Here is an 18,349-nt window from a genome sequence, read left to right as displayed (position 1 = left end):
CGTTGAACTAGCAACGTTGCCCTAGAAATTAGAATGACAGATGTGACAAGGTCAACTTACACAATTTGAAAAACGCGATTTTCGGTTATAAGAGTTGTACCAGTTTTTTATGAGGCCAAGTGTACAAATATAAACAAATACGATGTTTGACAGTTTGACTCCCAGCTCTTTCATCAAGATGTGCTTTTAAAGTCCGTTGCGCATCATTAATGACATTTCTTGATCGTGGTTGTAAAAATAACTGTTTAGAAATTCTTTATTAATAAATTGTGACCTATATCTTATTCGTCTTATTCTCAATAAAATAAACTTAAACAATACCTCAACGCTGTATGAAACTGACAATGTCAAGACTAGATAATGTGGTATGGATTTCTGAATAGAAATGTTCCGGTAGGTGTGTGTGTGTTGACGGAAACAATTATATAAAATAATATTAATTAAAACGCAAACAGTTGTCAATAATATACTTATTTATTTTTTGTAAAAAAAGGTGTTTTGCTTATACATCTCGTAAGAGAGTTTGTTATTGTTTCGTCCCAGCAAGCGACCGATGCCTGCTGGGGTGTGTAACCGACTGAGTGGCTGAAAGAAACCACAGACGCTAATATGTTTGTGTTTCTACCATCTGACCAGAAGGGCAATCAATTATTTAGATCTGGCGTTTAAAAGTTGAAACATTTCTGCTGTTTTAGGAAACGTTTTCGAATGCATGTCCAAAGTGAGTTATTGACATAAGGTCTGATAAGGTAATTAATTTATGGGGAATTCAGTTTGTTAAACTGAACACACCAAAAACATATGGTTAAATACATTTCGTTTCGTAAAACCGTGCCCTTCTTAGTATCTGGTTTGTATATTACATGTGAATTTATATGACCCATATTATTTCGTTTTGAGAAAAGTTATTAAAAATTAAGAAAATAAAATTAGCAAAAATAGTAATTAAAGCGTACCGCTATAGAAACAAAAATCAGCTGTGGCACTCCTATCCTCAAAAAACATATAAACTGAAAGTAAAATATGGACCTTTACCTTATTTTTAATAGTTTCTTTGAAAATTTTCATAAGCCCCACCCCTTGTATGATGTTAGTCGTTATTAGTCTATTAAAAATTTAATATTGTAAATGGTTTGTACAGTTTTTCTTAGGTTAATGATTATTTAACTGTCATGCATATTTTTGTAGTAAATTTATTAATCAATTCAGATAATAATATTTTGCCAGTATCTGTTTCATTTTGAGCACAATTCTGTGTTTTTCTATGGCCACTTCACGCATACAGCCAAGTTTTATTAGAATTAATGAGAATTTTATCTAATAAGCCGGAAAATATTTTTTAACGAAGTTATACAGTTTAGCAAATTGACGACGCTGCTTTACATAGTAAACTGAGTAAGACGTCAATGATACAAAATGGTGTCCATATATTTTGCCGTATTTTACTTTGAAATGCTAGTTGGAATATATTATAGTTGTTGATTTCTCGATCTGAATTATCGTGTTTAATACTGGCTGTACAAATTTATTGAAATATGTGCAAAGTAGCTTAAATGAGACTGAAAATCTAAATTAAAATCTTTAATATTAGTTGATACACTGTGCTTGGGAACCCCTTGTAGATTTTTTGTAAATATTTTTTAATTTTAGATTGATTAACAATGTAAACTATTAAAAAACGAACATGTATTTAAGAAATGCATACAAATTTCAACATATTGTATTTTTATTAAAATTGATTAAAGCAAATAATATATAATTTTTATTTTATTTTAAAACTGAGGCGAAATGTCATTTATTTTATGCTCCAGGACCCCACTGAGTGCGTCACAACATTCCCTCGACGTAAATATACAGTCCTGTCTGTTGGTTATTTGCAGAAGTATGACCATCACCATCACGGTGCTACAGTCCTTGAAGGGCCTCGACCTTCTCAAGCTCTCTGCGCCATTCTGCTCTGTCCCTTGTTTGGATTTTCGAGTTGGCAACACCGATTCTTTCAGCATCTAAACTTACGTGCATAGAAATCGGCCCACTTAAAAATTTGGTTATTTTGATGTCTCATATTTTCTAAACCTGTTGGCCGATTTAAGTGATTTTTTGAACATGTTATAGCCCGATTCATTAACAATACCACAGTTATAATATTGTTTCTAAACAGCTAAATTTTCATTGTATACCGGGTGTACTAATCAAACTGTGTTTTTTTCTCAAAATTCGCATCACCCTGTAGAATATTCTAGCATTTATAAAATACTGAAATTAAAACCCAACTATAGCCTCAAGTTTTCTTAACATTCTGTTTTTTGATTCATTCGTTTATATTGGATAATAAAAAAGTTAGGTACTTTAACAACTAGACATGTTCTTCATCAATACACGGTATTTCTAAATAAGTGCGACAAACTTTAAGGGGTGCGTGAAAAATAATGACAGTTGGCTGTATAAACGTATGTCCGCAAATGTTTCGTTTCCGAGATACGGGATGTTGAATTTTTTCTTAAAAACTGACGATTTATTTATTGCTTTAAAACCAGTTGAGATATGCAAATGAAATTCGGTAGGTTTTAAGAGATAGTTATTGTGGATCATTTGACATAAAATTAAGAATTTAATATTCACCATGGGCGTACATGCAGGTAATATGATCGGTCATATTACCCGTATGCACGCCAATGGTGAATATTAAATTCTTAATTTAAGGTCAAAAAATCCGCAATAACTATCTCTTAAAACCTACCAAATTTCATTTGCATATCTCAACTGGTTTTAAAGTAATAAATAAATCATCAGTTTGTAAGAAAAAATTCAACATCCCGTATCTCGGAAACGAAACATTGGCGGACAAACGTCTATCAAGCCAACTGTCATTATTTTTTCATGCAGAATTATACCCCTTAAAGTTTGTGGCACTCATTTAGAAACACCGTGTATTGATGAAGAACATGTCTAGTTGTTAAAGTACCTAACTTTTTTATTATCCAACATAAACGAATGAATCAAAAAAGAGAATGTTAAGAAAATCTGAGGCTATAGTTGGGTTTTAATTTCAGTATTTTATAAATGCTAGAATATTCCACAGGGTGATGCGAACTTTGAGAAAAAAACACAGTTTGATTGGTACACCCGGTATACAATGAAAATTTACCTGTTTAGCAACAATATCATTACAGTGGTATTGTTAAATAATCAGGCTATAAGATGTTCAAGAAATCACTTAGATCGGGCAACAGGTTTAGGAAATATGAATGAGACATCAAAAATGACTGAATTTTTAAGTGGGCCGATTTCTATGCACGTAAGTTTATGTTACTAGATATATCCATTATCCATCCCATCTTTGGTCTACCCGGTTGCGCTGTTAGAATCGGTTTTGCTTGAATATAGTAAAATAATTTTTCCACCAAACATGCTTTAAATATTCTTCAGTTCAAAGTCATATCTATACATCCATATTCCGTTTTTACAGGCCGCTCGGAATATCTTCCGTAGTACCTTTATTTCAAAAATCAATAGAAGAGTTCGTCTGTTTTGGTTAGGGTCCATTCCTCCCATCCATGTGTGGGGCCGGGTACTATCAGGGTGCTATAGTCTTCTACTAATTTTTTGAGGCGTTTATTTGCTAAGTACGTTGATAGACCATGGTAACACCTATTTGCAATAATTATGATTTGTCTTTTTATTTCCCCTAATACGTTAACTGATTTCCCTAGATATGGTATATGAACTCTTTGATTGCTTGGAAGTTTTGGTCATTGACAATAATTAGAGCTGCATCTCTATATTTCCAGCTCTTTGGTTTGTGTTAGTCGACATGAATTTGGTTTTATTTTGTTTTATAATGTAGTAGATTTCCGTGGTTCTCGCTATAATGTACCTCGTACGACTGTACTTTTTCTACTGGTCATTGTCACATTTATCATGCATATGAGTTTTTTGGAATTTCTAACTCAACGAGCGACCCCAAATCCCTAGTAACGTATATTTTGTATCGAATCCTCATAAAATTCCAGATGTGGCCCATCCTGATCAGCAATTGCCTCGGAGACCATGGCCTTCATAATGTTCGTGATCAGTTACACCAAAAACTAGCTAGGAACGAGTTTGCACTGATTTTGTGTCAAATATCCATAAAGTCCAGAAGAGGGCGCCTATCCTGGGCACCAAGTGCCTTTGGGATCATTGCCGATATGATATTCGTGATCAGTCACCCCAAAAACCACCGAGTAACGAGTTTGCACTGGTTTCGTATCGAATTTTCATAAAATTCCAGGTTACAAGCCAAGCCCATCCTGTGCATCAGGTGCTTTGGAGACCATCGTCAGTTTGCATTGATTTTTTTTTCTAATTTCCATAAAACTTCAGGAAACAAAGTCTTCTGGGACCAAGGTGCTTTAGAGACCACTGCCGACGTGATATTAGTGTTCATCGGCCCCAAAAACCCATGAGTAAAAAGTTAACATTAATTTTGTATCGAATTTCCAGGATGTCCCAGGCAACCAAATAACGTTTACAAAACGTTGAAGAGACGTCATAATTATTACCAAATCACGTCAGTTTGTCACGTTTTATCGACGTCGAAAGTTACGTGAATATGTCCCACCATAACTGACGTCATTTTTATCACGTTTTAAATACGTGATATAAAAAACGTAGTTTTTATGCCGTTTTCTCTAGATTATTTTTCATTTTATGGTTTTAAAAATACACAACAATAATTATGCGTATGGGCCTTGTTGGTATTGCAATTTTTCATTTAACTGTTTTAAATTTAGCTTATAGGCTAAAAAGAGAAAAGCCAAATTATGGGAGACCTATTTTATTACCTAGGTATACTTACTGTGTCAAAACTAAAACAACATATTAAACTAATAAATAATTTATTAACAAATTATTTTAATTAAACTCGATAACACATACTAATTAGTTCAAAAACAAAACAAAACACATAACCTCAAACCGTTTTCAAGAAGAACACTATTGCATTAGACTAACTCACTTGAGAAAGACGAATAAAAATCTCTTAATTAACACGTTTCTTCAACTAAATATCTAAATGAGGTCTTATTTAGCACACAAAGGATGTAAACAATAAATGAAAAATTTTTATGACAATTTAAGCTTATACACGTCAATATACAACATTAAACATTATAAGCATTAACTCGTTAAGCTCCTCCCATTTTTGTGACGTCAGACTTGGGATATCTGAAATGAAAACGTGTTTTTAAACGTATTTTAATGTCATTAATCTTACGTATTTAATATCTCCTACAAAAGACGTTTATACGACGTAATGTTCAAACACGTGTATATATTCAACCAAAATCTGACGTTTCCTCGACGTTATTGACGTCACTTGGTTGCCTGGGGTGTAGGCCATCTTGGGCACCAGGTGCCTTGGAAACCATCGTCGCCATGATAATAGTGTTCAGCGACCCCAAAAACTTCCGAGTAAAGAGTTTGTATTGATTTTGTATCGAATGTCCATAAAACTCCAGTAGACGAGGCCCATCATGGGCACCAGGTGTTTGGAGACTATTGAGGTCATAATGTTAGTGTTCATCGGCCCCAGAAACCCATGAGTCAAGAGTTTGCATTGATTTTGTATCGAATGTCCATAAAACTCCAGTAGACGAGGCCCATCATGTGCACCAGGTGTCTCGGAAACCATCGCCGACATTATATTCGTGTTCAATGACTTCAAAAAAAAACCGAATAGAGTTTGCATTGATTTTGTATCAAATTTCTATAAAAACTAATCAAAACATAAGGGACTAGGCCCTTTCTGAGCATCAGGTGCTTTGAAGACCATTTCGAATCATAATATTCGTGATCAGCGACTAGTTGGACACTATAATCAATGAGTCGTGGGACAATACCCTAGAGATTAGATGTCTGATCGGTAAGGCAAGAAGTGCATTCTTGACTATGAGCTCTGTGTTCCAAGAGCCTTGACCTCACCCTAGAAACAAAAATGAGGCTCCTTAAAAGTAACGTGTTCTCAGTGCTGCTGTATGGAGTACAAACGTGGACATTGAAGGCGGAAACTCCATCAAAACCATCTTGGGCACCAGGTTCCTTGGAAACCATCGTCGCCATGATATTAGTGTTCAGCGACCCCAAAAACCTTCCGAGTAAAGAGTTTGTTTTGATTTTGTATCGAATGTCCATAAAATCCTGGGCACCAGGTGTTTGGAGACTATTGCCGTCATAATGTTAGTGTTCATCGGCCCCAGAAACCCACGAGTAAAGAGTTTGCATTGATTTTGTATCGCATATTTCCATAAAACTCCAGTAGACGAGGCCCATCATGGGCACCAGGTGTCTCGGAAACCATCGCCGACATGATATTCGTGTTCAATGACTTCAAAAAAAACCCGAATAGAGTTTGCATTGATTTTGTATCAAATTTCCATAAAACTCATCAAAACATAAGAGACGAGGCCCATTCTGAACATCAGGTGCTTTGAAAACCATTTCGATCATAATATTCGTGATCAGCGACTATAGTTAGACACTATAATCAATGAGTTGTGGGACAATACCCAAGGGATTAGATGTCGGTAAGGCAAAAAGTGCATTCTTGACTATGAGCTCTGTGTTCAAGAGCCTTGACCTCACCCTATGGAAACAAAAATGAGGCTCCTTGTAATATATAATTAGAAATCAAGGCTATACTCCAATGCATTTTGCAAGGTAAAATTGAAGGAAAAGGGGCCCCAGGACGAAGAATATCCTGGCTTGCTAACCTGAGTGCATGGTATAGAAAGACCTCGACCCAACTATTCCAACCATAACTATGGTACAGCAACCAACAAAACCATCATAGCCAGAATGATCGCCTAAAAACCCTAAAAAGAATTGATTTTGTATCGAATTTCAAGTAAAGGAACAAGGAAAATGGAAGTAAATTACTTCGAACCAGGCAAAAGTGCCGACCCATTCCATCACCAAGGAGAAAAATCTCTAAGAAGAAATGTAAAGTCATTTATGTTACAATTATTATTGAACTGTGCAAATAAACAGTGTTCCATAATGGAATCTCAAACGAGAATGTTATTTTTAATACTGGTCTATTTTATTATTATTCAGTAGCTTATTTAAAGAATACAATTTATCCTATTTAATAAAAAAATTGCAGGGAAATAATTTTTATTTGTGCATTCGTTAACTTAAAAAATGGCTAGAAGTTACCCTGTTTAATTTGAATTCAACCATTAAAAATAGTTCATAAAACTATTGCAAACATGACAACACTGTACGGTTCTATTACGCATGACAGTCTGTATGATTCATCCAATCAACATCGGCTGATCACAAGTCGCGTCTGCGCCATTGTAATCAAGCTTTATTTTGTAAGTTTAAGCGGCGAAATTCTAGTGGTCCTTGAAAAATATTTATTATTTCGTTTCCAAGAATATAAATCAAATAAATAATTTTTGTTTAAAAAATATTAACAAAAAAAAATAAGTTATTTTGAGCTAATTTATAATCAATAAGTGGAACAGTTTATTAATATTTGTAAGGACAAAAATGAGTGCTTTCCAAGGAGTAGTTTATCCGTCTGGATCCCTTTATGTTGGAGATCTTCATCCAGATGTTACTGAAGCAGTGCTATACGAGAAATTTAATAGGGTGGGTCAAGTTCTTTCGCTTCGAGTTTGTCGTGACGCAAGAACCAGACAGTCTTTGGGGTATGGCTATGTAAACTACAATCAAGTCATGGATGCAGAACGAGCTATGGATACCATGAACTTTGATCTACTAAAAGGTAAACCTATTCGTATAATGTGGTGCCATCGTGATCCTTCCCTAAGAAAATCTGGAATTGGCAACGTGTTTATTAAAAACTTAGATAGAAGTATTGACAATAAGGCCATGTTTGACACATTTTCTGCATTTGGAAATATTCTCAGCTGCAAAGTCGCTATAGATGATAATGGTCATTCAAAAGGATATGGGTTTGTGCATTTTGAGAATGAGCAGGATGCAAGGAAGGCTATAGAAAAAGTTAATGGTATGTTACTCAATGGTAAAAAGGTGTTTGCTGGAAAATTTATCCCTAGAGTAGAAAGAGAAAGAGAGCTTGGTGAACGTGCTAAACAATTTACTAATATATATGTCAAAAATTTTGGGATTGCTATGTCTGATGAAAGGTTTTTAAAAATGTTTAACAAATGTGGTGAAATAACCAGTTGGGTGGTGATGAGACATATTGATGGATCATCTAAAGGATTTGGATTTGTGGCTTATAGAGATGCAAAATCGGCACAGGCAGCTATTGAAGAATACAATGGTAAAGAAATTGATGGAAAAGTTTTATATTTAGCAAGGGCACAGAAGAAAATTGAGCGGTATAATGAATTAAAGAAAAGAATTGAAAAAATTCGCTTAGAACGTTATGAACTCTATCAAGGTGTTAATCTATACATTAAAAATTTGGATGATAGTTTTGATGATGAAAGATTACACAAAGAATTTGCTCCTTATGGTACTATAACTTCAGCCAAAGTAATGCGTGAAAATGGTAGAAGTAAAGGTTTTGGTTTTGTCTGCTTTACATCCACAGAAGAAGCTACCAAAGCTGTTGCTGAAATGAATGGAAAAATGATTGGAAACAAACCTCTCTATGTGGGCCTAGCTCAAAGAAAAGAGGAGCGCAGAGCATACTTGAATAGCCAGCATCTTCAAAGAGCACAAGCATTAAGAATTCAAAATGGTCTAACTTTCCCTACAACAACACCACCATTCTTGTTTCCAACTGTCGCCCAAGGACCAAGGTTTTTCAATCACATTAATTCCATAAACCATATTAGACCAACTGCACGTTGGCCTGTTTCTAATGCTATCAGACCCAATGGCACATATAACTTGGCATTAATAAATTCACCACATAGAGTTTCATCTAGAACTTCTGTTAATACCCGCAATTCCATCAATGCAAGACCTATTACTGGCCAACAAACAGCACCTTCAAGGCCTAATAGCAAATATACCAACTCATCCAACAACTCTGCCAGACCTGCACCGGCAGGAGTTGGTAATGGTGGAGACATTCCAAATAATGGGCTTCCCAATGTACAAGACCAGAAGCAACTAATTGGTGAGCAGCTGTTTACCATGGTTCATAAAATGTGTCCTGAAATTTCTGGTAAAATTACAGGAATGTTGTTAGAAATTGATAATTCTGAACTTCTTCATCTTCTAGAAAACAAGGATTCATTGAAGGCCAGAGTCGATGAGGCCATTGCTGTGCTCCAAGCTCATAATGCTAATCTCAAAAAGGTGATCATAGTGGAAGATTAATAGTTTTATGCTGTAAGATTTTATCGTTTGTTATATTTGTTCAGCTTTTTATGTTATTGGACTTATAATCGTGTTGTTAAACTTAAATTTTTATTTTACTATTTTGATAATTAGAAATATTGGAAAGAAAAATCATAAACGTTTCTTTTTAGACTTTTAATATTTACTGGAAAAAATATATTGTTAAATGTCTGTATTATTGTATATCATGTTTCTAAAAAATATTTGTAATACTGAAAATATTTGTTGGCTGTTTTTGGAACAATTTGAAAAACAAGTATTCTTATATTAAAAAAAACTGTTAAAATGATTTGTAGATCTTACTACGCCTGTTGCTTCAATGTCCAATCATTCAAAACTCTTTTGCAGACATCTTTTTAATACATGGTTTTTAAATCATACTTTAATGTGTCGGTTCACTGTAATATATAACAAAAAAGGTGCCACTCTAGTAAGCAGTCTATCCCAAGGATTCATCTGATTTATGCGTTTCTTTCACTGTATAAAGATTTTTTTGCCAGCACTGTATACCTAAACAAAACCATAATCTTTTCTCAGAAGGGTTTTGCACACAATAATGAAAATCTTTACAAAGTGAATAAAATGCATAAATCAGAAGAATTATTATTTTAATTTTACAAATTAATACTTTGTCATTTATATACTATATTACTTTGTAAAATTAAAATAATCCTTTTGATGTAGGTGCTATATTCTCTTTGTAAAAATTTTTGTGCGGTACTGTAATATAATAAAAGTTACACATCACACACCTTGGCAGACCACAAGCTATAGCAGAAACACGACGATAGTCCACATACTATAGCAGCACCACAAAAAATAAAATCATTTTTTAGTTAAATTGTGGCTTATTTCCCATTTAGAATAGTTAATTACAAAAATTCCACAAGGAAATAGCTTCAGAACAACATCACAAAAAATACGTCTTGAGATTGTCTTCTTATAGTCTCTAGAAATATGTCTTCTTAATTTGATATCTTTTGTGGTCCAGTTCCTATATATTTCAAATTGTTTTGTTCTAAAACTATTGCAACCTATTAATCCAACTGATGAGTCTCAAATAGGCTATTTTAAAAAGGGATCTATGTCAGAAACATCACGTAACTTTAATAACTGAATAATACAACAAAAGCAACCATTGATGCATGAATATGAGAGCATTGTTTTTCAAATTTAGTACCATTTATACAGATTTAGTTCTTTTTCACTCCTGACAACACATTGATATGAGAAAACTGCAAGCATTCATATGTAGTCGATTCGCTAAACTCAGACACAACTGGCTAGTGATTTTAGTAAGTAATTTTGCCAATTTGGTAAAATTGGCAAAAAAATAATTACTAAATAGTTAATAATTATTAAATAGGTAGTAATTTTTCCAATTTTGGCAAAATTTGAAAAAAACAAAAAAGTTACGTACTAAAATCACTAGCCAGTTGTGTCTGAGTTTAGCAAACCGACTATACCTATCTACATTATCTTTTTCTTTTAAACATACTACTGAACTTGTGCTTGTTTGTTGTGAAATGATATGCATATGTTTCTTTTTTCATCTTATTTGACTTTTGTGTTAATGAATTATTTCTCTTCACTTTATATGCATTAATATTATATTATGATCAATATATTATCAATTATGAAGTACATAATGTTAAAAATGTCTTGTATGTTAAATAAAAGAAGTCTTCAGTACTTTATATACACTATTTAGAATAATCTGTCTGAAGGTACAATAAATATAAACATGTATTTCTTTATCAACTATATTATCTTAATAAATAAAAAAATACAATTTTTTACTTAAATCACATTCCACACCTCCTCAAATGCTGAACATAACTTCGTACAAGTTAACGCTGCTGAAAGAGGATAATTACTAATAGAAACCGTATCTTCAGTGTAGTCTACATTCACATTACCCCTAGCCAAAGCTCCTATTACAAAAACTATTGGTTCTTCATTCTTAGGTACCAGCTCTTTACAATTGTGTACTTGTTTAGCAGCAAAGGAAGTGCAAATTTTCTTAACGCCAACTGGTAAGTGATCTGTTACAGGGTTCTTAATAACTTTTAGTAATTTGGGACCATCATCTGCTCTTACAGAGAATTTGTGTAATAGTTGAACTAAAAAAGACAATGTAAATATGGAAATAATGCAGGTAGCCTAGTGATATGTATACTGAAGGATTGGGTGTGTTCAGAGCACCTCAGTGGCTTACTGTAAGCACAAAGTGGTTTGGTGGTTGTATCCAGCAGTAATAGGGAACTTAGTAAATCTCAGTGGTGTCATCTGAACGCTACCACTTACTCAGCTGTCCAGCTGCTGAAGTTGTCTGAACATACTCAATAATTAAATTAACATACCCATTAATCCTGAAAACCGTTTGAAAGTCCTAGGAATCCGAGTCTGTGGGTTAATTTCTATTAAAATATTATTGGCTGTATGGACATAAACTTGTAAAAGTCCTGCTCTATTTAGAGGGCTGTCAAATAACATCAACAAACATTGATGTGTTATATCTGGTCTGCAAGATCCAACATCTCGATTATTACTCTTTAAAATGTGCAGATGGTCATCACAATTTAATAATTCAAACTTATCCCTGACCTAAATTAAACCATCATTAATAAATAAATAAAATTGTATGTAACTGTAAGACCAACCAATAAGACTAAGACATTACCTTGACTGTTTCCAATTGTGCGCCTTCTAGAATGATAATTAATCGTTTTTCTTGGTCTTTTAAATGAGCTACTACTAAATGTTTAGGTATTGGATCAAACTCAAATTCATCTTGTTTATTTTTACTTAATTTGCGTTTTCTACTCATGTTTTTGAATTTGATTTCTAAAACTAACCTCACTATAACAACAATCTTACACAATGAAGTTAGCAACAATTAACCACGTGCTGAGCGAGGTCCTTCTTCTTTCTCTTTTTGGATTGCATTCCTGAGATTATACTGTAAACAACGTTTTTTGATGTAATGTTTTTACCATTATTTTTGGTCTTTTTTTGTTTGATTTATAATCAATTATGAGATAGAGTATAATTAAGGAACATACATTAAACAATCCACCAATAATAGACTTACGTTGCCATGTTGGTTTGTATTAATCTTGCTTCGTAGAGAAAATTTTGTTTCTAATTGTGTATATGGTTTTAAAGATTGATTCAAGATTCTAAACCACTAAAGAATACGTACTAACTGTACTGCATTATAAAGTAATTATTAAAAATAGTTGTAAATATCATATGTAAACAAGACAGTAAATAAACTAAGAAAACTGAAAACTTATTAAACATGGCAACAGAGCCTAATGTATTTAATTTTGTATATTGCACATGACAGAAAATATAAATTTATCCAATCAACGTCAACCATTTCGCTAGCGTCTGCGCCATAGTGTTTGAAAACCAAAAACTTCAAATTCAAACACATTGGTTTCTAGTGGTACATGAAATATTTTTATTTGTTTCCAAGAACACAATAAATAATTTTTGTTTAAAAAATTATAACAAAAAAATAGATACTTTTGAGCCAATTTATAATCAATAAGTGGAACAGTTTATTAATATTTGTAAGGACAAAAATGAGTGCTTTTCTAGGAGTAGTTTATCCATCTGGATCTCTTTATGTTGGAGATCTTCATCCAGACGTTACTGAAGCAGTTCTATATGAGAAGTTTAATACGGTGGGTCCAGTCCTTTCACTAAGAGTTTGTCGAGATGAAAGAACCAGGCAATCTCTGGGATATGGCTATGTAAACTACAGTTTGACCATAGATGCAGAAAGAGCTATGGATACCATGAACTTTGATTTGCTGAAAGGTAAACCTATTCGTATAATGTGGTGCCATCGTGATCCTTCCCTAAGAAAATCTGGAATTGGAAACGTGTTTATTAAAAACTTAGATAGAAGTATTGACAATAAGGCCATGTATGATACATTTTCTGCGTTTGGAAATATTCTCAGCTGCAAAGTTGCTTTAGATGATAACGGCCTTTCAAAAGGGTACGGATTTGTGCATTTTGAAAATGAGCAAGATGCAAAAAAGGCTATAGAAAAAGTGAATGGTATGTTACTCAATGGTAAGAAAGTGTATGCTGGAAAATTTATTCCTAGAGTGGAAAGAGAGAAAGAGCTTGGTGAACGTGCGAAACAATTCACTAATATTTATGTAAAAAATTTTGGGTCCATTATGTCTGATGATAAGTTTTTTAACATGTTTAATAAGTTTGGTGAAATCACAAGTTGTGTGGTGATGAGACATATTGATGGATCATCTAAAGGATTTGGTTTTGTGGCCTACAGAGAAGCAAAATCGGCACATGCAGCTATTGAAGAATACAATGGTAAAGAATTTGATGGAAAAGTGTTATATTTAGCAAGAGCACAGAAGAAAGTAGAGCGATTTAATGAACTAAAGAAGAAGTTTGAAAAGATTCGCTTAGAACGTTATGAACTCTATCAAGGTGTTAATCTATACATTAAAAATTTGGATGATAGTTTCGACGATGAAAGATTACACAAAGAATTTGCTCCCTATGGTACTATAACTTCAGCTAAAGTAATGCGTGAAAATGGTAGAAGTAAAGGTTTTGGCTTTGTCTGCTTTACATCCACAGAAGAAGCTACTAAAGCTGTTGCTGAAATGAATGGAAAAATGATTGCAAACAAACCTCTCTATGTGGGTCTAGCTCAAAGAAGAGAAGAACGCCGAGCATACCTGAATAGTCAGCATCTTCAAAGAGCACAAGCATTGAGGATTCAAAATGGTCTAACTTTCCCTACAACTACACCACCGTTTTTGTTTCCAACTGTTGCCCAAGGACCAAGGTTTTTCAATCACATTAATTCCATAAACCATATTAGACCAACGGCTCGTTGGCCCTCTGTTTCTAATGCTATCAGACCCAATGGCACATACAACTTAGCATTACTAAATTCTCCACATAGAGCTACCTCTAGAACTTCAGTTAATGTCCGCAATTCTGCAAATCTACGACCTATTACTGGCCAACAAACTGCACCTAGACCTAACACCAAGTATACTAACTCTTCCAATACCTCTATCAGTCCCATGCAGCCAAGTATCGGTAATGGTGGAGATCCCGTACATCCAGTTAATTGTAGGATGCTAAGTAATGCTTCTCCACAAGAACAGAAGCAAATAATTGGACAACAGCTGTATAATATCGTAGGAAAAAAATATCCTGACACTGCTGGCAAAATTACAGGAATGTTATTAGAAATTGATAATTCTGAACTTCTTCATCTCATAGAAAACGAGGAATCATTGAAAGCCAGAGTTGATGAGGCCATTGCGGTGCTTCAAGCTCATAATGCTAGTATTAAAAAGGAAATCATAGTGGAAGATTAATAGTTTTATGCTATAAGATTTTATTTATTCTTTGTACTATGCTTAAGTAATTAGATTTTGTGTTGTTGATCTTTATAATAGTGTTGTTGAACTTAAAATTGTACTATTTTTCTAGTTGAAAAAATTGGACAAAAACTATTATGTATTTGAGACTTTTTAATTATTTATAGTAACAAATAAACCGTTAAATATATCTGTTGTTGTATATAATTTTTTTAGATGGTTCTGTTGACGGTTGGTTGCTTATTTTCGGTATTTAGGGGAGTGCATATAGATTTTCACTTCGGAAAAAATCAAAGAAGATAGAACTTTTTGTATATAATTTCATTAAGAAATGTTTAATAAACAACATATCAAAAAGTTCTACTCGAGAAGTGGGTGCTTCCTTTTTTAATAAACAAATGAACTGCCAAATTAGATATTTTTTTAAATAACTCCGAAAATATAAATTTTAGAAAAAAACTGACTTAACCATTGAAAAATTCAGAAAATTTTACAAAAAAAACCTTATATAAAGATTTTTCTAAAATTAAATCTGTAGCTCCTATAATTTTTTATTTATAACGCTAAAGTCACCCTTCTCACAAACATTGGCGCACTGTAAACTAGCGTATGGCGAAGTGCATGCTTGAGTTATTTTAATGTAATTCTTTAACTGATCAATCAAATGAAATTTTAGAAATTGGACATAAAAGAAGAATAATTAAACTATCTTATTGTTTAAATCAAAAAGAAGTAAAATGTATGGGCGGTGTGAGCTGAAAGTGAGCCTTACATGATTTTTTTTTAAAATGATTTAAAAATGTGTAACTAATACAATTTTTCTTATAAAACTCTCAATTTTGCACAACTTACCTTTCAAACATCTTACTAAACGATGTTTCATTCAAAACAATTCTCAAAAATTTAATTCAAATGATACGTCTCAAAAAATGTAATTTTTGAAAATTTCATGGTTTTACAGAATTAACACCACATTAAGACGTTATTACTCAAGTTTGAACAGGTCAATCACAGTTTTATAGGTGTTTTTTTTAAAGCTTGGGATGTAGTCTTTAAAATGCACTAAATTATTTTACTTTAGAAATGAAATACACTATTTCTTTTTGAGAAAATTAAGAAAGATATCAAAAATGTAATACAAAAACCGAAAATTACCAGCTAAAAAAATGTTTATACAAAGTGATCAAAACTTTTTTCTGTAAAACTTACCTAAAGTACATTTAATAATAAACTTCAACAATAATAAATGTTCAACAAAAAAATTTTTTTTAGCTCTTATACAGTAGGTCTGCGTAACTTGGAACCTATTGATAACTTTTTTATTATCAGTCTTACCAAAAAAAGTTATTCTTTATAAAATACTCTGCATCATATATAATCTAAGATTCAACCATCAAATATAAAATTTTATTAATGTTATACGTGGTATGTCAAAAAATATGAATTTCACTCTAGAGTAAAGTACCTTTATAACTCACAATATCGAAAATTGTTATTAAGGAAAGTTGTTTGAAATTCAAAAATATGTTTCAGTTTTCAATTACATCCTTCTAATTAAAATATTGTGAATAATAAAGGCACTTAACTCTTAAGAAAAATTCATATTTTTTACATACCTCGTATAAAACTGAAAAAGTTTGATATATGATGGTTGTATCTTAGATTTTAGACCAGGTAGAGCATTTTATGAAGAATAACGTAAAATAACGTTTTTTTCGTAAAATTGATAATAAAATAGTTACAATAATTGTAATAAAATGATGATGGGTATTCGTAATTTGAGAAAAAATTGATTTTTTTTTTTCGATTAGAATGATGTAATTGTATATTAAAATATAGTTTTTAATTTCAAACAACTTTTTATAATAGCATTTTTTGATATTCTGGAATATAAAGGTACTTTACTCTTTAAATAAATTCATATTTTTGACATAACTCGTATAAAATTGATAAAATTTAATATCTGATGGTTGAGTTTCAGATTTTTGACTATCCAGAGTATTTTATGAAGAATAACTTTTTTCCGTAAAATTGATAATAAAAAAGTTTTCCATGTGGTTCCTAGCTACGCAAACATACTGTATAAGAGCTTCTATATAAGAATTTTCAAATTGTAATGCCATATTCGGATTAAGCATAACCAAAAACAAAATAGAAACATATTTGATCAAAGTAAAATGATGAATTCAACGATATTTTTAAAATTATTTATACAAAACAATCGTTATTGTTTAAACAATTAGCGGCCAAATCTGCGAGTAAAACTTTTTACTTTAACACGTATATAAACTAACAAAAAAAATAATGTGTGTGTACTTTGTACGCACGTAAGAAGATATTCTTCTATTATATAATAGGTAATTTAAACGAAGTAAATATACTTAAAAGGTTATTTGTACTTATTTTATTTAAAAATCAAACTTTCTTATCTACCACTTTCAAAAAAGAAGAATATCTTCAAAAATTATATAATAATATACTTACAATCATAAAATCTATAAAAAAAAATAAAAAAATAAAAACTTGCTTGGGGCTTCAACCCACTTCACGTCTACCGCGCCGTACGAAAGTTGACGCCATTTCAAACTGCACCAAACTCTCGTATACGTCATGTGGGAATATACACAAACTAAACGTTTACACCATAAATTTATATGAATTTAATAAAATTATTAGTTTGATTTTTGTCGAAATAAAATACAACAAAATATAGAGTAAGAAAACGATATATGAGATGAAATTTGTAGAAAGTTTGTTCGTAATCAGATTATGTAAATTAAAGCATTGCCTACTAATAGGTAACTACATTATTTTGTTTACATTTTCCAAATAGATAGGTATTGAAACTATTAGGTATTTCCAACTGAAACATTTAGAATTACGTACCTGCGGCTTTTCAGAACTATTTAAAAAGTCACTATAATTATAAATTTGATTTTATTTCTGTCCACACATCAATAAAAACTAATATTATACAATATTTTTGTTTACCGATAACCTCCATATTGAACAATTATTGACAGATCATTTCAAAATTTCAACACCCAATCAGAGCCCGTATAACAACTAATACCATACTGTCGGTGTGCGCATGCGCGCGGATCAATCAAATTTTACCCTCAATCGATTCGCCGCTAAAGAAGAATATCTTCAAAAAGTTGTAGAAAAATATAAGCTTGTTTGAATTATTCCGAAACAATGCATGTTTTCGTTCTAATTGCACTCCCCTAATTTCTTCTGTTATTTCATCTCACGTATTCCCAGATATTCTAATATTCCTTCGTTCTAGAACTAAGACTTTTCTCTGCTGTGTGCTTACTAGAGGAAGAACACGGAATGACAATGACAACAAATACGGGCGATATCAGTGTTTGTAGCCATTCCAAGGAAGATGTGGGGACATCCAAGTCCAAAGACCACCGAGGAAGCTTTTTTACAAGGAGGAACCAGGCAACGGAAGATACCCCACCCCAGCAGAGTTGCTTCTTGGGTATCAGGCAGGATGCAACAAAACACCTCAGACGCAAAGGAAGAAAGAATTCAAAGGGCAATGGTACACGCCAAAAACCTATATCTGCTCCAGGGATAGTAACAAAAATTACTAGAGTCTTGAAACTTGGTACACGGAGTCC

At 32.5% G+C, this 18,349-nt stretch overlaps 3 protein-coding genes across 3 annotated transcripts; 2 read left to right on the top strand and 1 right to left on the bottom strand.

The window, feature by feature from the left end:
- The first annotated feature begins 7,386 nt into the window (after positions 1–7,386).
- LOC114342350 (polyadenylate-binding protein 4-like) lies at positions 7,387–9,760 on the top strand. The gene has a single exon (XM_028293181.2). It carries the CDS (start codon positions 7,537–7,539, stop codon positions 9,307–9,309), a length of 1,773 nt encoding a protein of 590 aa, XP_028148982.1. The 5' UTR covers positions 7,387–7,536; the 3' UTR covers positions 9,310–9,760.
- Positions 9,761–11,079: 1,319 nt separating this feature from the next.
- LOC114342445 (ribosomal RNA small subunit methyltransferase NEP1) lies at positions 11,080–12,300 on the bottom strand. The gene is made up of 3 exons (XM_028293288.2): positions 12,014–12,300; positions 11,694–11,937; positions 11,080–11,453 (listed from the first exon to the last, which is right to left on the bottom strand). The coding sequence occupies exons 1-3, from the start codon at positions 12,158–12,160 to the stop codon at positions 11,131–11,133; spliced, it is 714 nt and encodes a 237-aa protein (XP_028149089.1). The 5' UTR covers positions 12,161–12,300; the 3' UTR covers positions 11,080–11,130.
- Positions 12,301–12,728: 428 nt separating this feature from the next.
- On the top strand, positions 12,729–14,859 carry LOC114342260 (polyadenylate-binding protein 4-like). Its single transcript, XM_028293082.2, has one exon. The coding sequence runs from the start codon at positions 12,924–12,926 to the stop codon at positions 14,712–14,714; it is 1,791 nt and encodes a 596-aa protein (XP_028148883.1). The 5' UTR covers positions 12,729–12,923; the 3' UTR covers positions 14,715–14,859.
- The last annotated feature ends 3,490 nt before the right edge of the window (positions 14,860–18,349 follow it).

The sequence above is a fragment of the Diabrotica virgifera genome, chromosome 5 (assembly GCF_917563875.1).
Source record: "Diabrotica virgifera virgifera chromosome 5, PGI_DIABVI_V3a".
NCBI classification, from domain to species: Eukaryota; Metazoa; Arthropoda; class Insecta; order Coleoptera; family Chrysomelidae; genus Diabrotica; species Diabrotica virgifera.
This window is presented reverse-complemented; position numbering and strand designations above follow the sequence as displayed.